Below are 24,330 nucleotides of genomic sequence, written 5' to 3'. Positions count from 1 at the left end.
AATCATCACATTCATATTTACAAAAACTGACAACTTGTATTATAAAAATTGGCAGAAGCCAGGAAATGATTCCTAACACAGTTGTATCACTGACAGCTTACTCAAATGAATTTGGGTTTAATTACGGCAGCACAAAAAGAACTGAAAGATCCTTTTGACTAAGTAGGATTTTAATTATATTTGAAATCCTGCGACCTCCTTTGTGCCTCTACAATGGCAAATAAAAAGACCAGAGAGAGGACCAGACTACCAAAGTATCAGAGTATCAATTAAATGCTTCCTGTGAGAAAGTTCTTATAAGTTTTTATCCCTTGCGTTTCATTACAGTTTTCTGTATGAATTATTCCTTGCCTAAACAACTGAAAGAAGTAGAGTTGCAAATTTGAGTGTTAAAAGGTCATCAGTTCTTTATTGATCTTGGGTTTTAGAAAAATAATTTTAGTGAAACCTGTTTTGGAGGAAAAACTACCATTTGGGTGAAATCCAGCTCCAAAATGAGGGCATGGCAAAACTCCATAAAAGTGTTAACACATCAGACAAGCAGATTTGGTGTTGTATATCATCAGGTTCTCTGTGTGAGTTTTGGGGGTTTCTTCTTTTTCTGGAACGTGTTTTGAGTGTAACAAAAAATAAATTACTATTAGTGGAGGTTATGTCTAACTACCCCTCAACTGAATTAAGGCTCTGAAATGTCATGCATGAGTGTAAAGGAAGTCAGTATCTTCTGTATTTGTTTTAAAATATGTAATAAAACTTAGACAAAATATAATTTTATCATAGCATTTGAATAGAACTTTGAAAAGCTGTGTCTGAATCTGTACCAGTTAACTAGAAAAAAGTTTTTTGGGATGACCAAAATTATTTGATTGGATGATTTTATATTCTCAAAGGATGAAACATTAGTTTTCTTTCCATATTTCATCCAATAGAGTACTTTCTTGTAGTGTCAGGAAGGAAGGCTGATTCAAAAAGAGCGTGACCTGAAAAATTTATCTAAGCAATGCCTGTAAGACAGCTTTTTAAAGTTTCACATATATATTTTAAGTCTTGAGTACTTGTTTTTTTGCATTTTGTTAAATGTCTTTTATGTCTGGAATAGTACGATTCTCTAAGGGAAGTTCGTCATGTTGCAGAGAAAAGCAGAAAATTATACTGTACAAGTACCCATGAAAAGCAGAAAAATAAGGATTTTGATATATATTTTGGCCTAGTTAGTAACATTTTTAATTCCTAAACTTGATAATGTCTAGTGTATATGGAAAAGTACTGATAATTCCTTTGTCATGGCATCCTCTGGTAGAATGCTGATCCTATATGGTATTAATATGAAATTAGTCTCTTTTGACTCTCATGCTTTCTGTCCCCAAATTACCATTTAGGTTTTTGGGTATTTTTATTAGTGAATCCCTTCACACTTGTTTTTTAGACCTCACAGATAAGATTTGCGTAGCGTTCAAACTTCCTTGAAGACTGTGCATAATGAAAACGAGTTGCAGTGAGTGCCTTATTAGGCATTTTTGACAGTGTCCCACTAAGGATACGAAGCTCCCAAAAGGGGAGCTGATGAAAAATATGTTGGAAAACATATGTTTTTTAACATATGTTAAAAACAAAAGGCAAATTTCACTAAAGGAGTAAATCCAGAGATATTTTTTCCCCTAATATTAAATTTCTGAAATATGACAAAAATAAGAAGAGTCTGTCTTGCTGGAAATGTCGGAGATGAACTTAGCAGCAGCTTTTGTTTTCCTCTCCACTGTAAGAAGCTCGTCTAGATAAAACACAAGCACACACTGTAAGTGTGATGCAATTATACCCAGCCTCAGGAAAGAGCGTTGACCAATGTTATTACAGTGCCAAAGATTAGTCCTGGAATGTAAGGCTGAGAGAGACCTATTAGGGATCTGCTTCATTAAAACATGTGGAACAAGACATTCATAAGGCACCAATAAATCCATTAAGAGGAACAGGGCTCTGAAATGGCCCTTCATGATCCTCATTATTAACTACAAGGATTGCTGAGGTTGGCAGCTTCACAAATATGGTTTTATCTGGCACTCACTGTCTCTTTTAACTCTCTGTTCTTCAGTCCAAATTCACTTTGAAATAAGCAGGCATAGCTCTTCTAGCTAGCTGAGCAGTATCTACCTAAGAGGGCTGAATTTGGAGAAAATGGGAGAAGAGAAAAAAAAGTCTACAGAAAATCTTCTCTCTCATACGAGTCCTGCATGAACAGCACTCCAATCCTAGCTGCTGACTACAGCTTTTGAGTTCCTCATAAAGTCACTGTAAGCTAGACCGTAGCACGCTCTTTCATTTTCATAAATCTAAATTTCTGATGCTGGTAAATCCTGAAAAGAAATAGCAATTTGTTGTGTATGGAGGGCATTTTGATTAAACTTTCCCAAGGAATGGCAGACAAGAATCCTGTGCCACTGAAAAATGGGGCTGCTGTCTGCTCGAAGTTGGCTTTCAATATTGACCAGCTGCATAGAAAATAGCATCAGATTTGTCAACAGCATAAAAAATAGCCACTGAGAAACCAGTCCATTTCTCTGCATCCTAATGTTTCTAATTCCCAGGAATACCAAAGTGAATATCTAACATTTGACATTTCGTGTAAGAAAAAAAACCAAAAGCTCTCTATATCAGGAGTTAAAGATTTCCTCACTAGGGAACTGCAGACTGCTCAGATAAAGGATGCTTGATCCTGGTTGATACTTCCTAACTAATGGTGGTATGTCAAGATACTCACTGTTGGGTTTACCAGTCTTGTCGTGCAAAATCTCTGTCTAGAAGTTGCATCCCAAAACGCTCCCAAGAGCTTCAGAGCCCCAGTAAGCTCAACTGGACGAGACTGAGGCAGAGACAAGTGTGTTCCTCTTTTTCCTCTGTGCCTGCTTCGATGGAATAAACAACTTTTATCCAGTGTGAAAGACTGTCAGAAGCGTCACTGGCCAGGATTCGGAGCCTCTTTTGTCAAACACGCGGCTGCGTCACAACCATCACATGGGACTGGATAAATTTTTCATGCCAGAATTAATCAATTTCAGTGGACAGTTTTCCTCACTGGCATGCATCCTGCCTCCCTGGGGCACTTCATCTGTCACAGACAAATGGGATAGGGATTTGTGGAAGTGTTAATGGAGTGGCTTTTCTCTGAACCATCAAATTGTGTGTGCGCATGTTAGGTCAGCAATTTCTGACAGTCTCCTGGGAAGGGTATGGAATTTTCCTCAGGGGAGCACCTTCTCCAGGTATACAAGCAATTGCTTCTTTTGGTGGTGTCATCCCAGCTGGTAACTAAATTTAATCCCAGCTAGTAACTAAGTCCTACACAACTGCTTGCTTATTCCCCCACCACCACCCCTAGTGGTAGGGAAAATCAGAAAAAACAAGTGAAACTCGTGGGTTGAGATAAGAACAGATTAATAATTGAAACAAAGCAAAATGTAATAATAATAGTAATAATAATACTAATAATAATGAGAGAGAGAGAGAGGAATACAGCACGAGGTGAATAAGTGATGCCCAATACAGTTGTTCACCACCTGCTGATCAATGCCTGTTCTATCCCCAAGAAGTGATCGGCACCTCCTGGCCAATTCCCTTTAGTTTATATACTGAGCATGATGCTCTGTAGTATGGGACATCCCTTTGGCCAATTTGGGTCCTGACCATGCTGCCTTCCAGCCCTTTGTGCACCTGCTCACTGGCAGAGCATGGCAAACTGAAAAGTCCTTGACTTAGGGTAAGCACTGTTTAGCATCAACTAAATCATCAGTGCGTTAAGAATATGATTCTCATACTAAATCCAAAACACAGCACTGTACCAGCTCCTAAGAAGAAAATTAACTCTATCTCAGCTGAAACCAGGAGAGATTGTTATTTTGGAACTAGTGATTTAATTGTAGCAGGCATTCTTTTTATCTTACTCAGAGATAGCTCAAGAAATGGCAACATACTGGAAATATACTGTTCGTGAGAAGAATGACATAAAACAGGGTTTAATAAAATATATTATTTACCCTATAAATGCTAAAACATGAAAAATATTTATGTGTGAGAGAGATTATTAACAGTACTCATAATCCAAGCAGTAGAACAGCAAAAGAATGAAAAATAAAGTTTTTAGTTCTCACCTTATGTATATTATATGATATTCCCTCCCAGATTTTATAAACCAAAAACGTATATTAAAAAATAGACCAACTATGCTTCTGACACATGATAAGCATGAAGATGAAATTGCAGTCAAAATAGTTCCAATCAAACTACATGTTTCCTTTATTTATTCTTTTCTGTCTAGAACAGCTAATATTCTAAGTTTTCAGCTTGAAACATGGGTAAAAATGAAACACTCATGGTATCTTTTTCAGATGCTGGAAACCTTATGCTTGGAATGATTTCTGCTCTGGAATGTCTGTAATATATTGAAGCCTTAATACCATGCTAATTGGTACCTTACTAATTAGCTCATGACAAGAATTTTAATTAGATGCACACTAGGTGTTCTCCTTACCTGAAATGGAGGAGCTATTTCCTGGGGAGAAAAGCAAAGGGAAAAAGATAGTGGAAGGGATCCACAGAAGACAAATATAATCTAGTCCCTACTATGAGAAAAGTATACATTAATTACTATTTTTCAAAATTACATCTCTGGTAAATTATTCTGTTTCTTTAAAGTTTGCTTTGTGATTTGCTCTTTTCCCCTGTAGAACAAGTTGTACTTTTTTTCCTGTGACTTGACGTGCTAGGAGCAAAATGAAAAATTTTGGAACATGACTGTAGTCAATTATGCTCTGGGCCAGCCCCAGGGACTGAGCTGAACGCATCCCAGGCTCAAAGTGTGAGTCTCTGTAATATGAGTTAAAGAGCTGGGTCACAGGAAACAAGGCTGGAAAGGGAGATGCTCAGTGCCATGACCAACAGCGTTAGCTGAGCCTGGGCTGTAGCACATTCTGGAGTTAAAAATGCGCGTGAAAAGCTTGGAAGACATGGTTGAGTGAATTCTTGTCAATGGTGACTCGAAAGTAACAATGCTGATGAGCATCATCTCTTATTTTTCTTCTATCAGAAAAAGGTGTGAAGGAGGAATAGAAGGTATCTATCTGGAAATACTGCCACCCTAATGTTCTGATTAGCTTAATGGCATTTACTGTGTTGCGGAAGATTTTAGTTTTGTCATTTGGGATGAAGGCTATTTGAAAATCTGAAAAAATATCTAGTGCCAGAAGAGTCTTAAAAATATAAATACCAAGTTTCTTCCCCCTCCAAGGAAGCCTGAGTTGTGTGTTTATAAATATAAAGTTATTTGTCAGGCCTGGTAATCCTCATAAACCCCAGCAGTGAAAAGGGTGATTCAATTTCAGAAGACAATGGGACATCCTGAAAAATGATGATCAGGTCCAGGGAACATTTTTATAAAGGAAGATAAAAACAGTGAAAGTAAAGGGAAGATGAGGTGCAAAAAAGAGAAAACCAGTTAAAGATTTTTTCACCCCACTGAAAGGACACTTTAGGAATGGGCTCTCTGAAGGAAGTGGAGAAGTTGCTGTACAATTTACATGATTTGAAAAATACATTGTTTACTTAATTTTGAATGGAAAAATTCTTCTGCATGGTGAATAAGGTCACAGGTGAGCCACTTTCCGGTGGATGCTCTGTAGATATCTAAAAGCAATAGCTAAGGAATATTTTTCTCCAGATGGCAGTATGAGGGAAGTGAAAATAAAGTTGCTTTTGATAAAGTTTTCAATTAAGTTTGTGGCAATCGCTGTGAGACAGTGATTGTTTCATGACTGATGGAGAACAGTGGTGAAATGAAAACACCAAATTATTAAATAGAGAAAAATCTGTAAGTTTTAAGTGTAAATTGTATCAAGAAACTGAAAGAAGAGGATGTAATCTTTGTGTCAAAATCAAACTAACCCAATCTGAGTCAAATAATATGAGTCGTATACAGTCTGAAAACAAGCTGCACATTGTTGTATAGAAAATTATGATGGCCTGTGACCAACTCTACAAATAATCAGTGTCTGAAATTGTATTTGCCCTGAAGTATTCATTCAACTGCCCTGCCTGGTAAAAGATACAATCTTTTCAAAGAACTTTATTAACCCAACTTTCTTACAAGATCTGGTCATTTACCATGGCAAACTTGACACCTACTAAGAGTTCCATTGGAAACAGAAAGGAGCAGGGAACTCAAGCTGGGGTTAATGAAATTACATTATTTTTAATTTTTTATGGGCAGAGATTTAAGGCTGATTCATGTAAAAAATGTATTACTTCTTACTGTCTAATTAGGATGCTGGTTGGGTCTGGCATATCTTGATGTTTATTTTGTTTAGCAGGTAGGTGTGAGTCTTCCCTGACACCTCCAAGATAGCAAGACACCAGCTACCTCCAGATCAGAGGCTGTGGGACCACCTCTGTAAAGCACTGTACTGAGAGCTGTTGCCTCTGCAGAAAGGCAGGATGTGTTAGTTCAGACTTAATGCCATGCTACACACGTCCCTATCACTCCTGGACAAATGAGAGCATAAGGGCGAACTTGAATATCCCTGAAAAGAGGCTGCAGCCATACCCTTTGTCCCCTTCCTAGTGGGACTGCTGCTCGCATCACAAAATGTCCACCATAGATAGCACTTTAGCAGAGTCTTTATCAGTACTCTGAGCACTGAATAGGCTATTTGGAAAAAGCAATTATAATGTCCCACCACTTCATTTGAACAGTGCATTTTGAAAGGGAAAAAAACCCGCACACAGCAAAACACCTCTTATGTGATTTCCTTTCTTTCTTTGAGAAATCAAAAGAAGCTGGTTTTCTGTCTTGAGTTCTTTGGTGATGGTACACTTAAGCATCCAGTACTTTTATCCTTCCTGTTGAATACATGTGGGGGTTTGCTATGGGATGTGGTGCAATATTTTTGATTGCAGGCTTCTACAGAGCATCTCCTTTATAATCCAGGTAGTCTGATGTTATTTTACACAGTCGGTTGATATGAGGATGTAGATTAAAATGTGGGTCAGAAGCCCTCACCAGACTTGGCAGGGAGGAAGGGATATTGGTTCGCCAGAGTGATTACCCATAGGAAGTGGTGATGCTGACACTAGTGCTGCTATAGATGTTTATCTTTACTCTGAAGGCTTTAGTCTTTTATGGTTTGAATGCTGGCTGTCAAGAAAGCTGTCTCATTTCTCTATGCTTCATCCAGCAGTAGTGCTCTTCAAAATATTCAGAATATTTTTATATCTGAAAACTGAAGGAAAATATATTCTTTCTTATGAGCATTTTTCTGAAAGTCATTTAATTAGCAGATATTGGTCTTGAATTTGAATGAATATTTGGAGCATGTTTGCTTGAGTAAATGGAGGGTATTTTGTTGTGGAGTACAGATTTAGTTGCTGTTGTTTGGGATTTTTTTTTGTCTCCTCCACCCAGAATTGGCTAGAAAGTAATTTTCTAAACTACAAAATAATATCCAAATCTTTTATGATTTTTTCTCTCTTACATAATTTAAACTGAAGATTCGTTATTTAAGAAAACGTAAAATGAATTTCAGAGCTTGTGTTATGTAAGCCAGTTAGTTACATCAAGCAGAAAAACTGAACACTGCCTTTGGGAGAGAGGGGCGGGGGGTGGAACAAATGCTGGAAAGCAGAGTCTAGGGAATGGAGGACAATTTGGGGACCAGGTTCTTCACAAAGCACGCCCCAGAGAGGCTGGCAGAAGGCATTGGGTACACGTGGACCACCGATCAACCTCAAAGGTTCTTCAGGATCGATTTTGGATGCTTATGTACATATGTTCATTCTGGGAGTAATACTTAATGTTTTCACATGATTTTGTCTTCCAGAATGATTGAAGATTGTGGGAAAAGAGGAAATACCATGGCAGAAAGAAGGCAGCTGTTTGCAGAAATGCGTAAGTACTTCCTAGAAATGTTTTGCTGTGATAGACCAAGCCAGTTGCTATGCAGTGTCAGTAAAATCTATGCAAGCTTTCCACCTCAAATCTCCATTACACAAATGATTTAATATTGTGAGACCAAAACTGCTTGAAAATGGGCTGATTTGGCCAAATAGGAAACAGGGATTTTCTACATCAGATTTTTAGATGGTATTATTTTAGTCAGTAGCTTCTTGAGACAAAGATGCTGCAGTACACAGGTAGCAATGAAGAGGGATAAAGGTCTCCAAAAGTCTACATCTTTTACTGGGGGTATCTGTAGTGGGTTGACCCTTGCCAACCACTAAGGACCCACATGAACAGTTGCTCAATCCCCAGCCAGCCCCCAGCGGGATGGGAAAGAATATAGGGAGAGCAAAAGCAAGCAAACTTGTGAGCTGAGATAAAGACAGTTGATTAAATGACAGGGAAGGAAAAAATCACAAAACTCCAGAAAAAGTGATGCAAAGGTGGTCACTCACCACCTCCCAAAAGCACACTGATCAACAGCTAGTCATCAGGCAGTGTCTACCTTGGAAGACAAAACTCCCCATCCCCATCTTTCCCTACCCCAGTTTTATGGTTGAGCGTGACATTATTTGGTATGGACTGTACTCTTGACCAGGTGGGGCCATCTGTTCTTGCTATGTCCCCTTCCAACTTCTTGCCCATCCCCAGGCAACTCTGGGAGGGGACACAGTAGGGGAAAAAAGAGCCTGGGTGCTGTGCAAGAACTATTCAGCAATAGCTAAAACAGCAGTGTGTTATCAACACTTTTTTAGCCACAGATCTAAAACACAGCACCAGCAGACTGCTATAAAGAAAGTTAACTGCATCCCAGCCAGACACAGTACAGGGACTCATGTATTTCATACCCCACTTCAGCACATTTTTTACTCCATGCTCCCTTCAGAATAGTGTGTGAGGGATGTACTATACCAACAATGCTCCTGCACTTCTCCTGACAGTCATCTCTTGTTTCTCTTATGACCCGTGCACCATTTCTCAAGGAAATTCTATTACATGTGAAGTCTTGAGACTGTCACCCTGTCACTAGATTTACCAGAGTTTTGTCTGTAATTACTAAGCTTCCTATTGTTTGTCCCCTTCAGCGTAGAAACAATGACATGGGACCTCCCTCATCTTTGGTGGGAGACTTCAGATGAGCATTACTGGGACTTGAGTTACTGTGCATGCGGAAAGGCCAGGTCTGTGCTGGTGAATTGGATGTGCTCGGGATGGCCTACTGAGAACTGTCTTGTCCCATTCCACTGTGTCAACTAGCTCTGTTGTGCCCTTTAATTACTTTAAAATCCTACAGAGCTGGCTTTCTGTTGTAACTCAAATGAGTATTCCTTTCTGATCTCTCTGGTGACCAGTGACAGGACCTGAGGGAGTGGAATGAAGCTGTGTCAGGGAAGATCTAGCTTGAATAGTAACAAGAGGTTCTTCAACCAGAGCACTGGGCATTGGAACAGGCTCCCCGGGAAAGTGGTCACAGCACCAAGCCTGACAGAGTTCAAGAAGCATTTGGACAATGCTCTCAGGCATGTGGTGTGATTTTTTGGGTTATCCTGTGCAGGGCCAGGAGTTGGACTCGATGATTCTTGTGCATCCCTTCCAGCTCAGGATATTCTGATTCACTTGTCTCTTGTGTACAACTTCTTGGACCAGTGGAGGAAAGGGATGTTCTTTGGTCAGAATAAAAAATGGATTTGTCCATTATGAGAACAAACAATAGTTTTAATTAAAATTATAGAGGGGATCTGAACTTTTATCAGCTGAAATCAATGGCACAACTACCATTAACTTCAGTTACTTTGAAATGCTTAAGACACTGCTGTAAGGATTTATGGTTTGTTCCCACAGTTTTGAAGGCTGCTTTGATGTTGGGTTGTTTTGCAGGAGTTAAGGAAGTGTTGCAAAAATCAGCAGTGGGAGGCAGAGGAAGGACTATTTTCCCATACTGTACATGAATAGTGATACTCTACTACTTTTTCTTACACATTTTAGTATTTTGACATATTTACTTGAGTCTGGGTTATCTCACATGTGCTTCCCTTTTCTGTTTGCCTGCCTCCATCCCTCCACTGTTCCAGCTAGGTAAAAAGAGGGAAAAATATTAAGTCTTTGTGAAAAACTAAATGTATTTTAGGCAAAGAAATGTCCATATTCATAAAACTCTGAACTTTGCATTTTGAGAGTCCCTTGAATTCCTCTATGTGTAAAGGTTGTGCTTCACTGAAACAGAAGTCCACCCTGGGGTTGCATTCAGGTGCCCTCATCTGTGTGCAAGCCCACACTTTAACATGTTTAACAAAAATTGTGTGCTCCAAATGTCCTACATACTGTGGGCCATGTGAAGTTTCTTAACATTGTGACAGACATAAGCATATGGTAAAAAGTTAAAACTCACAACCTGCCAATATCAGAGGAAGAAAACTCATAATGTAAAGGCCTTTTCCATTTTTTAGGCTCTTGCAGTTATATCTGCAAGACTGTGATTAAACCCCCACTATGCTTTTAGAAAGTGGGTCATGTTCCAGACTACACAAGACAGGGGGGGAAAATAATAAAAAAAGAAAAAAATTCAACTTTTTCTGCCTTTTTAAGTGGGTAATTTGTCCTGAACGAGGAACAGAAGGATTTGACTCTGACTTTCTGACTTTAAATTTGGACCACTGCAATGTTCCTTGTATTTTGAGAGGTTCAGTTCAACTTTTTTGTTTACTTTCATTCAGAAGAGGCACCTTTCTAGTTCTGAATTAAAAACCTTTGTGAATTAGCACCATAATCATTATCATCTTCTGTAGAGTCCAGTGGTTAAGGCTTGAATTGTGTCTTACAACTCAAACTACCCTACTGGGGCATCAATAGTTAATCTTAGTCTTACCTGACATGCTCCAGTATATCCACACTGAGGAAGAGTTCAAGATGTACATCACTGTTGTGCTGCCATCACATATTATCCAGCAAGAAAACAACAGCCAAAGCTTGCAGTGTTTCCCTTTGTTATTTTTTGCAAACTGCAAACAGTGTTACATGACATGATCATATTCAAAGAATACAGAGTGAAGCACTGCCTGCGGGCAGGAGGAAGGAGAGGCCACTGACAATACTGTGGGGAAGTGACAAATTCAGTGTCTCGTTTGCCATGCTCAGTCCCACGTGTCTTTCCGCTTGTTTTTCAGGGCTCTCCATGTAAGTGATGTCACTTCTCTACAGAAGTTATTTAGCAAATAGATCCCTGACTGTGGCAAAATGTGAATCGTGATAGAATTTAATTGTCAGTTCCAGGGATTTATCAGCAGCGTTACTCCCCAAATAGTATCAAAATAATACCACCCATAGTGTGTGCAAATAGTTTAAAAAAAAAAGAAAAAAAAAGAAGCGCTACGTTACTGCCTACAAATTAATTTATTTAGGATTAATATTGCAGCTTCAAAAAGTCAATGAGCCGGAGTCTCACTTTGCTTTGACTCTTTAAATCTTGTTAAAAGGCTGAAGTTTTATAAAGGAGCTTTGGAAACTTTATAGTAGCTTTCACTAAAGTTAAGAGGGAGAAAGTTATATGCATTTTACTCATCTGTCCTATTAAAAAGGAAAGTCTTAGTGTTGCAAGCACCATCTTCCCCTATACCCGTAAAGAAATTTTCCAAAAGCTGTCAGTGAGATACTAATGGAGAAGAGAAAACCCTGTATAACTTTAACAATAAAGCACAAAAATACTTCCCTGACCTGATGGTAAGTAGTTAAGGGTAATTTCTCCCAGGAGCAGATGATGTTAAGACAGCTAACTGGCAAAAGGGAGCAGCTGGGAGCCCTGGGAAGATGCTATGGGAGAATCTGGTCAGGAAAAGAGCAGAATCTGGGGAGAGGGGGAGAGTATCATTCTCATTTTCATCTTGTAGGTCAGAGCACAGTTGAAAAATTTGAGTCCAAAGGATGACAGATTGTTTATGAAGGTGTGGGTGAACAATGCTGTAACAGGCAGAATGGAAGCTTTGGACAAGGCTTATCAGGGAAGCCCTTTTGCTGAGTCACAAGGTGCAGAAAGGACCCCCTCACTTTCTAATCTCCTTCTCAGGGAGGCATCTGGGTACAGCTGGATCCAATGCTAGCCCCAGATTTAGGCAATGGCTTATGTCTAAAGGATTATATAGGTGTAATTGAACCTTTATATAACTTTGTCCTGCAGGATTAAGGATGGCAAAACAAATAAATTTATGGGAATAAAATAAATATTTATTTAAATTGATTACAGGGATAATAATTAGACTAAAATACTTTAATCAAAATTGTTTACCATACAGTATAGATAGTTATAACTATTAATATAGTGCACTGTTAAATAAATAGTTTCAAAGCTAGCTTAATAGTTAGTAAGTAGAGATTGTTACTCAGCCATACCAACAACCGTGGGCAAATCTCTTTCACTTGGCCTCAAGGAGTAATCTTGATGCATCCCCCCCCTGCAGGGATGAATCTTCACACACATCTTGAAAATGAATATGTTAGAAGTTCCTGCCATTAAAAAGTGAGACTGAGCTTTTGTATTACGAAGTGATTGGCTGTCAGTCAAATGTTTCTAGGCTACCTGTGCCAGCTCAGCAACTTAAGATAAGTTATCAGTTCTGATCACTTGTTGCTTCCTTTATCAGGAACTTTGTTTGCCACATCCCCAACAGTGTCAGTTTCTGTCAGGAGACACTGTTTTTCATGTCCTCAGAATGTTTAATTTTGGGACTGTGGAGTCAGGCTGCTCTCAGCATTCTTCAACAACCAAAAGCAGCGTGATCCCCCTTCTCCATCTATCACTGGTAACTTTGCAAATAGGGGAAAGTTCGAGCTGTTTTACCCCCACTTAGGCAGAGCATCCTGCTACAGATGCCGACATGGCCATATGTACAACAATGCAGCTGAGTCGAATTGTGTCAAGAAGAATCTTAAAGAGAGCATTTAGGAAGCTTGTGTAAAAGCAGGAGCATATTCCACTCCACTTCTTTTACATCCTGACTCTACCTTGTTTGGATGTGTCTTTTGGACATTCTGCCAGGTTCTGCCCCCATCCTGATCCCTCTGTGTTGTGGTTGTCTGTGAGGTAGCTACCAACAAGTTTGTACCCATCTCCTGGACAGATGCTTTTGGAAATATTACCAGATATTTAAGTTGCAGCAGGCAGGGCCAAACTATGAGTGATGCAGAGAGCTTGAGTTTTCCCTTGCAGAGAATAAACCTCTACTAAATGGAGGAAGTCCTTGCACCCTTTGCATTATTTTACCCCCTTCTGCAGATTGCCATGAGCCTTTGTGTTATGGCATGGTATTTCTTCTGATTTGGTTTGCTGGCAATACGTTGTTCTGATCTGGCATGTCAGCTAAAGATACTTGTTTTGAGCTTTTTTGTTAAATATTAAAATTAGACTGAGGTTTTCCCTGTTGGAGCTGTTGGAGCCTGGCCAGTGTGTCTTTTAGCCTGCAGCTTGGCCAGATTGTTCTTCAAAGTGACAGACACAGTGGGCTGACTATTTCACTGCCTTCCTTTATAAAAGTCTTTTAACACTGTAGCTCCTGACATTCCCCTTCTCATTCCTCACTCCTCTCTACTCTCTCTGCGAAGGAGAGAGCCTTGAAAATTGTTAAACAGAGTCAGCTCATGTGTCCTCTTTGTTCTCTGGCTTCCCTGCTAGCAAAGATACGCACAGGTCATATTCCACACAAATGTCACCGTTATTCTCTTCCACTAGGGGCTCAGGATCTGGATCGCATTCGTTTGTCCACCTACCGAACAGCATGCAAGCTTAGATTTGTTCAGAAGAAATGCAACTGTAAGTATGCCAGCACTTCTTTGACCTACTGTTGTTATAAGCCTTCCCCTGCACTCCCTAGACTGTCCTTCACATCACTGACAAACAGGGACTGTTTGATACGGCGTTGGAAAGGCTCTAAGCAGAGGGCCTGGGCAGATTTTAAATACTAACCTATTTATATGAGGAACTTGGCCTTAAACATGCCAGTGATTGAGTCATAGAAGGGTGGGTCAGGATGCAGGACACAGCTTTAATTAATAAGTATGTTAAGTACATTCTTCATTTTTCTTGTAAAATTGGGTATTCTTGCCAGATCCTGCAAATTAAATGCTTTTATAGCAGCTCCATGAGAAGAAGTGGTCATTCCAGTCATCGTCTATTTGGGGTGCAGCAAAGTAAGTGCAGTGTCAGTCAGATCCTTTTTTTCCCCACAAGGCCAGCTAGACACTGCTTTTCTGAGAGGGTGAACCTGCTTGTAATCTCTGTGTGTCTGTCATCCTCCTTCTAGTTTTATTGTTGAGAAATTTCTGAGTTGATTAGTGACTTTTTAAACTTTTCTTCTGAGATTCAGTCTTCTTTTACAGCTGCAGTTTCTATTAGCAGTCACGCGTTGTAAACTTTAAAGAGGAAACACATATAAAATCTGTAATGGAGTGTATCCTTTCTTCTCCATTCAAAATAGTATGCAAATACGTAGAAGGGTAGGTTTGGATTTACGTGTTTTACCAGACCTTTCCACACCAAGTTAAAAAAGAAGAAATCCTAGCCAGGGGAACTCTTGTCAGTAGTAGCAGTAGAGAGAGGACTAACACAGAGAAAACAAATGGGTTTTAGTCTTCTGGACTAGGATGGCAACATGGCTATGCTTGTGCTTCAGCACAGTGGTAAATGTGTTAAGAAATGCTCACTGCAGATAGAGATTAACCCCCCTGGAGAGAGTTCCTGGTTTTGGGGTTACATGTGTCTGCGTTACAGAAATGCTTAGCTTATGCCGTCCAAACATGCTGGAGAGGACAAGTTGTGATGGAAAAGATTTTGGAAGTATTTACTGTGTTATTAGCCACAGAGCTGATTGTTTGATCACTTCTGTAGCACACTTCTCATATTTTTCATAGGTGGTTAGCTGAAGTATTAATTGAAGGATTAGAATCACATTGTAAGCTGGCTGCCAGATGCAAAACCCAGGGGGGCTTTAGTACCTGCCCAGCAGCTGACTTCTCCCATTCAGGAGCAAACACGTTGAAAGACACTATTATGTCGCATTCAGTTGTTTTTTTAAAAATAAATATTTATAAATATATATAAATATATATATTTATAATTATATAAACTATATAAATAAATATAAATCTTTTTTAGGAGGATGACAGTTTCACTTTATTTTCATGGTAACATAATACAATAGTCTGAGGTGACAAAAGTATCTAATTAAGTTGACAGTGATAGCGAAGTCTGTATGCAAAGCAAGTGAAAAAACCTAAGGGCTAACAATAGTCTCATTGTTGGGAGTGGCTGGCTGGCTAAAAATACTGGTTGTTAATCTTAACTTTGTGCCTCTTATTTATCAACACTGATCTGCTTTTGTGGAACTGTTGGTTCTCTTCATAAAAAGTCAGTACAGATGCTCTTCAGTTTGCCAGCTTGTGCCAAGTCACTCATGGACAGGACTTGCCTTCTGGTCGCCACTGATAGCCTAGGAGAAGCTATTTGCTGGTCTTGTTTCCAGATTTATACTGTATCAACCTCTTTTGAAGGAAAAAAAAAAAAAAGGACAAACTTATAATCCTAATAATTAAATTCTGTGCAATTAAGAAATAATGCCAATTACTGTGGAAGGGCTGAATTGCATCTTTTCACTGTCAAGTAAAGTTTTCCCCTGATTGTTTTGGGTACACTGCTGCTCTTCCGGATGGCTTTATCTTATCCATGGGAATTCATTCAGCTGACAACTATTCAAGCAATGGCTGTCCAAGAAAGAGCTTTTAAACATAGAACCACTGAACTGAGAATGCCCTTGAAATGGTTAATATTAGACCTCTGGCTCATGTCAGCTACTGTTGTGGGTTTTTTCCCTTACAGAAATCATCATCATGAACCACCCAATAGCAAGTTCATGAGGAAAAAAAAAAAGGGGACATGGAAAAAATAACCTTTCTGCTGCATCTGAGCTGCTTCGTTTACAGTAGAATATAATAAGACAAAGCTCAAAGACGGTTCTGCTCCATTCTTTGAGCTGTGCTCTTCTACTCTACCCTGGCACACTGGCCCAGACTTACTAGGGAAAAATTGCTTGGAAAGAGTGTATTTGAGGGGTTCTTTCAAAGAGCTAATTTGACAAATTGCAGAAAGCTGCTCTTGGCTAAAGGCTGAAGGTGTAAGAGGATGGAAACAGAGAGCTGCTTTGAGTGCCAGAAGTGTTTGTTCCAAGGAAAGCAGAGCAAAGGTTTCATTAGCACCATCTTTTTTACCCGAAGGTGCTCATTAGCATAGACAGTCATGGGATTTCACTTGAGAGGCAGCTACACTTATCACACACAGTGCACTGTTTGTTTCTGCTGTCTTTAGTGCAGACACAGACACAGGTTCAACTCCTGGCCTCCCTTTGTGAATTATTCTCAGTGCAAAAATTCTTTTTGCTGAAACCTTCAGCAGCAGGCTGGGTGCAATAGGTAGAAGTGATTTCATATTCTAAGAGTGTTTCTCCTGAAACTAGTTAAACTATTTGGATAAAAATTATAAAGAATGTGACAGTTTACCACTATTTACCAGAATAACACTAACAAATGTTGCACTTTGAGTACTAACACTGTTGATCAAATTAATTGCTCTGGAATTATTTCATTTTCATAAGATAAAGACTGCTTTGTAGATATTTAGCCAACAGTCTTCAAAATTGCAAATACATGTCTTTCTGATAATTATATAAAACTTTAGGGAAAGTACTCTCTGAAAAGTATTTCTTTTATAAAAGTCTTTCTGAGCATTTTAAAGCAAACAGTTTAAATACAATCATCAAAGTGTGAAAAATCATTACCAGTCACTGCAATTATTTGTCAAACAGGATATAATTTAATCCAGTCAACCTCATTCTTCAGAAAAGCAAGAAATTCTTCTTAAGAACTCAGAAAATAAGTAGATAAATTTGAAAAAGCTATGATGTTATCTTTCAAAGAATAATTACTGCAAATTTAAGCATTCCTATTTGCCTAAATTAACTCTACAAATAAATAACAGTAACATTTACAAATTATTGTTGGCACACCTCTGAATCTCATAAGTGCCCAAATGTGGGATGCAACATGTGACAAAAATCCCCAGAGCAGGAGACCCACAAAATTCTGAATGCAGAAATCATAGTCATGGACAGGTGGACCCTGGAGAAAACACTGCTGGTTATGTCATCTTGAGATCTCTGATTGTAAAGCCAGGAGTGTGTGAGCTGACTGGCAGCTTTACTGGATGATGGTGTTGGATATAGTCTTGGAAATAGTAGCACCCTAACAATTTGAGGTTAAATTTCATTATTTGGGGTAATAAAAGCAGATAGGAAGAAGACCTGATCAAACATGGTCTGTACTGTACAAATTGTACGAAATGGTAATAATTGACTTTATCTTCCAAATTTTCTAAATGTGCTTTAAAGCTGGTCCTAAATAGTGTACACTTCAAGAATCAAGGAGGGAGAGCTAGAGGTGAGCACTGTGAGGTCTGAAACAGTCAGAGAACTTGAAAACCCTATGAACCAATATAGCTCCGACCAAGTCTAATGTTAGGATATTGTCCTTCACTTCACCTCCAGTGCATCAGAGCAGGTTTTGGAGCACCCAGTGTAGATTCTCACCATACCTGCTGACACTCAGCTCCCGTTTCCACCAGGAAAATGCCATCTTGACAAGGTTCATTTGCAGCTGTTTATCCATGACATCCAGACACAGAAGCACTATAGGCTTTCCTAAAACAAGGCACAAAGGACCAGTGACAGCAGTTGGATATATCTCTTGACATTCACCAGCATTCGGGAACCACCAAAAAGTACAATTTGTAGTTATCCCCAGTGATCATTGTGCAGTTGATTTATTTTAATATTGGGTTTTCAGTGAATTTATTAACAAACTGAGATGAAATACCATGTTCATATGTAAATTCTCTCTGGGCTATGGTGACAGCAGGAGTAGGACATAACATTGTATCATAATCAAAACCATTATACCGGTAAACATCTCTCACTAACACAGAACTGCATGGCTGGAAAACTACTGCTGTCCTTGATAGAATCATAGAATAGATTGGGTTGGAAAAGACCTCCAAGATCATCAAGTCCAACCCCTGATCCAACTCTAATTACTATATCATGGCACTAAGGGCCATGTCCAATCTCTTTTTAAAAACTTCCAGGGATGGTGAATCCACCACCTCTCTGGGCAGGCCGTTCCAATGCCTGATCACCCTCTCTGTAAAGAATTTCTTCCTAACATCTAACCTATCCTGAATGTGTTGTGAGATTATTCTGCGACTCTGGCTGCAAAAGCAAATTTTGTTGTTTTCCCTAAATCAGAATAAATCATTGGCAGTTGCAAGTGTGAATCAAAAGCTGTGCTGGTGACAGTAATATGTGCCTTAATTAAGGCAGACAAGAAGGGAGCTTGTTTCCCTGACAGTTTAATCTCAACACCTTGGGGTTTTGGTGTCTTTGTTTCTCCCTTCACTGTTGCTTAGTGTGTGTGATTTTTAAATTTTTTTAATTCTTTCAGCCTATTCAAGTTGTAGTACAGCTATATAGAGAGTGCAGCTGACATGACTATGATGAAAACCTTCTGTGTGTTCAAGGCAGCGTCCTCCACCTCCATCTGATCTTCATCCTACCTCCTCTGGGCTTAAGTAGTCACAGCTGAGGCATGTAGGCACGTCAGTTTAATTTCCATACATGCTTTTGGGTTCCTCCATGATCTGATCTGCCTTTTTACATTTATTTTAAGTTAGAATTAATTTCTCCCCTTCTGAAATATATTAATTTTCTACTGAAAATGAATGACAGTTATTGTAAATACATTATGCTTTTCTTAAAGGTCTTTATTCTCTGTACTATTATACCTCCTGTAATGCTACAGGATGCTACTGAAAATGCTTTTGTCCTAGAAACTGACGATTTGTGTATGAAATTATGAGATCAGACTGTATGAGCTACTGGCCCCCATCAAGATGGCAAGCACTTTTTGAAAACTTTTTTGATTAAGCCTAGATGAAATTACTAGGGTTTGGGGTTTGATTTTATTTTTTCTATACTAGGCTGACACCTAAAATATCATTTTATCCCATGCCATTCAACATGCCATTCACCTAAAAATGAAAAGTAACAACATCTGCTAGTTGTAGGAAAAGGAAAGGATAAGAAAGTCTTGATTCCACACTGGAAATGGTGCTGTGACCTTTGTGTTATCCAAGGACTGAGGGAGTCAACAGGAGATCCAGGTTCATCTTTCTCTTCTGCATGACAAAATCTGCACTCATCTTACATACCCAAAAGAGTTCCCTAAACACAAGGCTAGATATACACAAGTGTTCCAGTCTGTCCTGTTGATGTTAAACCACCAGATCTTTCATCTTTACACGACTGATTGATTTAGGAACATATAACTACTTCTCTTTACTTAAATGAGACCTCTTGCCAGTGTAGTATAAAGACATTCTTCCTTTGAATCACTGAGTATTTATTTTCTCAAACATGAAATGGAGTGCACAAGAAATGTGTAAAGGTGTGAGTATCCATGAAGGTCCCTACCATGGAGGGATGCATTCATTGTCACCATCCTGCCTTTTACTTCTCAAGGACTGTATATGCAATTTTGTGCTTACCCTTCTCTTTTTTCCCACTCTCAGGAGGACCATCAGAAACAGAGACACCAAATTTTCATAATGACAAAATTGTTTTGATTAAATAACTTTATCTTTCGTCGCTGTAGGTTTCCATGGTTAGTGCTCTGTTTTCACTGCTGGGTTTTATCATGTTTTTCATTCTATCTTGGAAGCAATAAAGTGCAAGAGAGATTTAGACTGGGTCGCAGAGCAATCAAACTGAATGACAAGCAGTGTTGCCTACTTGAGAAGTGCAAAAGGTCTGCTTGGCCATAATTTGAAACAATCTGCCCCTTGAGTTTGGGATCGTGGCATTCTCATATTCTTCTAAACCCTCGGCGATCAGTCTTGTATGAAATTTCCTTAAAATCCTATAATCTGGGGAAAAAAAAATCACCATTTTGAGTTCTTATTTTTATTCTTCTCTGTTGACCACCTGGGATATTCTATGAGCTGCTTATTATTATTACATAGAGGTAGAGGCTGGAAATACTAGTTGTGTTCTTTGTTTTCTATTTTAACAGAGTCCAAATCTTACAGGTTCCCTTAGAGTGAATTACATTATTCACATGGCTCCAAGAGATATAGCTTTAAAAAAAGAAAAAGCACTCTATATTACAGGAGTCATGATACCATTGTGTAAGTTACTAATTCTGGTATCCTGCAGTACTTGAAGAATGGAAAGAGAGAGGAGTTAATGATTTTTAAAACTTTTTTGTTCCTTTGTCTTTACCAGAGACTCGGAGACTAAATGCTCCTGGAACTGCTAGTACTGTTCCATATGGGTTTCCAGGCAACTATGGGGAAAGGATGCATATATTATACATTCTGCATTATGCATCAATTATTTAATCAAAAGTTCAAAAGGGCTTGATTTAGCATATTCCCTGCAGACAAATCCTTAGTCTGTAACTGTTCCCTCACAGCAAAATATCCTGAAAATGGGTTCAGATTTTCTTTTTCTTTTAACTGTAAAAGTTTGTTATTATGCTTGACGATCATAATAGCTGTTAGAGAACTGACATATAACCTACATATTTGGTATATTCATTGAGGGACTGCTGTTCAACCTTTTCCCCAATGTTAGCATGAAGTGTACTGTGGTTACGTAAAAAGGTTGTGGTATCTCAGATGTCCCTGAGTATTTGCTCGTAAAGACAACCACTGCAAGTCTGTCTCATACATGGTTGAGACAAGAACTATTAGTAGATACTTGCAATTAATTTTCATGTCAAAAAGAGTGAACTAAACAAAGATACCTACCTTAAACTCTTACATTTTCATTTGCTTAAAAATTGGTTTTTCAAACATACTCATGATTCCAAGTGGCTCCTGTTAAAAGAGGAGTTGCAGAGGATTGTCAGCTAGTATTATTTTGTCCTTTACAGATGAAAATGACTGAATTGGCTTCCTTTGAGTCAGAAGTTGACAGGCACCTGGACTAGGTCACATCCCAAGTATACCTACATGCTGACCTCTGCTACATGGGTGGCTCAGCCCTGCCTGGATGCAGACAGCTTTTGTGATTGAATCATAGCTGAAAATGTCTTACTGACTTCCTGAACTCTGTGAAGACTGCCATTCACTGTGCTATTTCTGATGGTTTTCCTGATGCTAGTTTAAGGTTGGACAGTCTGTTCCATTCTCCACTTATGTCTCTGAACATCTGCTACTGGTAATAGGCATCAGTCACCTTTGTCTGGCAGCCTTTGGCTTAGTTACCCCAAAGCATAAAGTTTCTGTATCCTATTCACATTGGTCCTCCTAACAGATGCTTCAAACAAAAGGAAATAAATTTCTGTTAGCTTAGTAATCTTTTAGACAGTCTAAAAATTGCAAAATATATGGAGACATAGTTTGACAGAAACAATCCAATACCTTAGCAATTACAGGATCACTGTATTTTATTGTTCTTCAAGTGAGAGCTTTTACTTCTTTCACCCTCTTGTTTTTCCCCTCAGTCTGTAGCTGTGTTTTTTAGTCTCCCTCATCATTTCCCTGTCCCTTTTTCAGCTTCATGTCATTGTCTGTGGCATTTGCTTTACCTCTGATTTCTCTGCAGCCCTCATTCTCTTGTCTCTCTCTCTCCTTTCCTGTTATCCTCTTGGCTCCAAGAACTTTTCTTCAAGCCATCCCTCTGCTACGCTTGAGCCTTTCTCTTCTTTCCTTGGGCTGCTGTTTGGGTATTTTGTAGGACCTGCCCTGATATCATGGGAGCACCTCCATAACATATCAGAGTGTATTAAGCAGAGTGAGTTCATGCCAGTCACATGTTGGTCATTCTCTCGTTGGGGTTTTTTTCCTATGACATCGTATTTATGTGAAAAGGGGGAGAAAAGTAACAAGTCATCTTTGGAGCAGATATCAGTGTGTTTGGTGATCATGTCCTTTGTTCCTAAGAGGTTTAGTCTTGAAGCTCTGCATCTCTTTTCTGGACTTTTCTGGACTTTCTGGCAGAAAGTGCCATGTCCAGTCGTTTCCTGAATACAGGGTTGGTTACTCCCCTGGGCAGACCACTCCAGTGCTTACCAACCCTTTCAGTGAAGGAATTCCTCATGGTGTTTTGAACTCTTTCTCCATTGCATCTGCTGAGTTGGGAATTTTGCTAATCTTTTTTTACCCTGTCCTGGTTTTTATGCTGTCAGTTGGCTCATCTTCCTTCCCTTCTCTAGTAACTTTTAAAAATAAGCCCACTGTGGAGCCAGCAGGGACACTGTGGTGAATGTTCTCAGCAATTATGGACTTCTTTGGGGTGAAGACAGCAAATAATCCCTAGAAGGGAGGTCAGAATGTAGGACCTGACAACATTTTTATTATAATGCTCTCCTTCTGTACTTCCCAAAGAGTGTTTTTTTCCATTCTCATTTGTTTTAAGTTACATCAAAAGTCCGGTTTGTGTAACTCCAACAATATAGATCAATTTCATAACACCCGGAATATTTAAATGGAAGCTTTATCTTAGCTGTTGCATCATTTTTTTACTCCACCTAGTTTCTTTTTTCTGTAAATCTTAGTGGAAGATTTGGTGCAGCAAATACCTGGTATGCTAGGACAAATTGTGAAAACAGAAGATGTTGGACCATAAAAATAATTTTCTGCTTTTATAAATGTGAAGAGACTGCACAATATGTCCTCAGTGGGTATTGTTATTAATACAGTTCTGTGTCACTACATACACAATGAACATTCAACTTCATGGCATTAAGTTTTGTGATATACAGTGGCTTTTCAGAGGCTGTTTTCCTTGTTCTGAATCAAGGCATTCCACATCTGGATTCAGACTGAGTTGTATCTGTGATATTGTTGTTGGCTACAGAGGATTTCTAGCAGGGTATTTGGGAGCTGTCTTTGGCCCTTTACTGAACAAAGTGTGGGCTAATTCCAGAAGAAGTTCTTATTTCTTCAATCCATGTGGATAGATAGGTGGATGTCTCCTTTCCTTATAGAAAGTAAATTGAAAGTAATTCTGTTGAACTCATTACCATCATTATGGCATAAAGGAAAGAATGAATCAGTCTCTCAGAGTTTTTCTTGAGGAGGTTGAACTCAATTTCTGATAAATGAAGTCAGCATTAGTATCATACTGCATCTCTTGTAAAGGTCCTGATCTTCCCCAGGTTTAATTTTCCACATTTCATTCATCTATATTTGGCCTTGAAACTCTTATTTTGTCTCAAATTTGCAGGATATGTTTAAGGATTGCATGTGTAAAATAAAGGATAAGTGGCTGTGTACATCGAGACTCTTACTCCATCTAGGGGCCCTGACAACATCATTAAAGAGCTTTTGTCACACACATGAGAAAGGATAAATGTGCGAAACTTCACCTAAATCTCATTTATCTGTCATTTCACATTTTGCAGTCTTGTTTCCTTTCTCGTTGTTGCTGATTGTCAAGCTATGTTTGTATTATCATCTGGAGCTTTTCTCCTTTCCTTGGCCTATTCCTTATTTCCTCAAGAGTTGCGAAGTTTTAGTGCATGATATTGTAAGGGGAGACACTGCAGTTGCCTTCTGATATGAGAGTCCTGGTTACTGAGCAAATCAGCTGGGAAGTGGGACACAGACCCACTCTTGCAGAATACATTGCTTTGAATATGAGTAAATGTCAGGAGGGCAAATGTGGAAAGATTGTGTGAAATCGATACCGAAATTCATCAAGTGAAATTGATACCGAAAAAATGGATATTCCAGACACTAGGATCCGTCTCTCCTTATCTCAAAGCTGATTATAGCTCATATCCCTAAAAGTTTGGGGCAAATAAATTGTGTTGCTTTCAAATGTAACACCTGATTAAATACCTATGAAAGCTTGAATCTGTGGCACTAATTAGCAACTCCATTACCAATCTCAACAAAAGGTTAAATAAGATCAGTCTGAACTGTCCTTATGACTTCAGTCATGAGATGCTTTTTCACTGGTGCTTGTTCACCATGTGTCACATGAATGTCCTGCTTTATAGCAATGCTCTCACTGTGAACAGGCAAAGTTGATACTGGGATTTTGGCCCAGAAACCCTCTGGATTGAACCAAACTCTTCAGAAGAGAGAAGCATGTGCTAACTGTCTTTAGTATGTTTCTTGTGCTTGGGGTTGAAAATCAGTTTACCAAAGCATTAAATTCAACTTAAGTATTCCTCTAATTATTTTTAATAGATGAAAATGTTACGGGTCAAATTCAGTCCATGTTACATAAGAACATTTTTAAGTTAAT

The 24,330-nt window shown here is 38.9% G+C and overlaps 1 protein-coding gene across 8 annotated transcripts in view; it reads left to right on the top strand.

Annotated features, from left to right (window-relative positions):
* Positions 1-24,330, top strand: part of DTNA (dystrobrevin alpha) — a 234,015-nt gene that overhangs the window by 126,070 nt on the left and 83,615 nt on the right. For 6 of the 8 annotated variants that reach the window (XM_050330826.1, XM_050330818.1, XM_050330800.1 and 3 more), the window contains 2 exons: positions 7,863-7,930; positions 13,701-13,781. In XM_050330826.1, coding sequence (XP_050186783.1) covers positions 7,864-7,930; positions 13,701-13,781 — 148 coding nt within the window. In that variant the 5' untranslated portion in view covers position 7,863. Of the gene's footprint in view, positions 1-7,845; positions 7,931-13,700; positions 13,782-24,330 lie in introns of those variants that run through there. The other 2 variants (XM_050330809.1, XM_050330834.1) reach the window with 1 other exon arrangement.

Source organism: Myiozetetes cayanensis, unplaced genomic scaffold, assembly GCF_022539395.1.
Source record: "Myiozetetes cayanensis isolate MyiCay16 unplaced genomic scaffold, myiCay2020 scf1, whole genome shotgun sequence".
Taxonomy (NCBI): Eukaryota; Metazoa; Chordata; class Aves; order Passeriformes; family Tyrannidae; genus Myiozetetes; species Myiozetetes cayanensis.
Note: the sequence above shows the minus strand (reverse complement) of the source record. Positions and strands in the feature narration are given on the sequence as shown.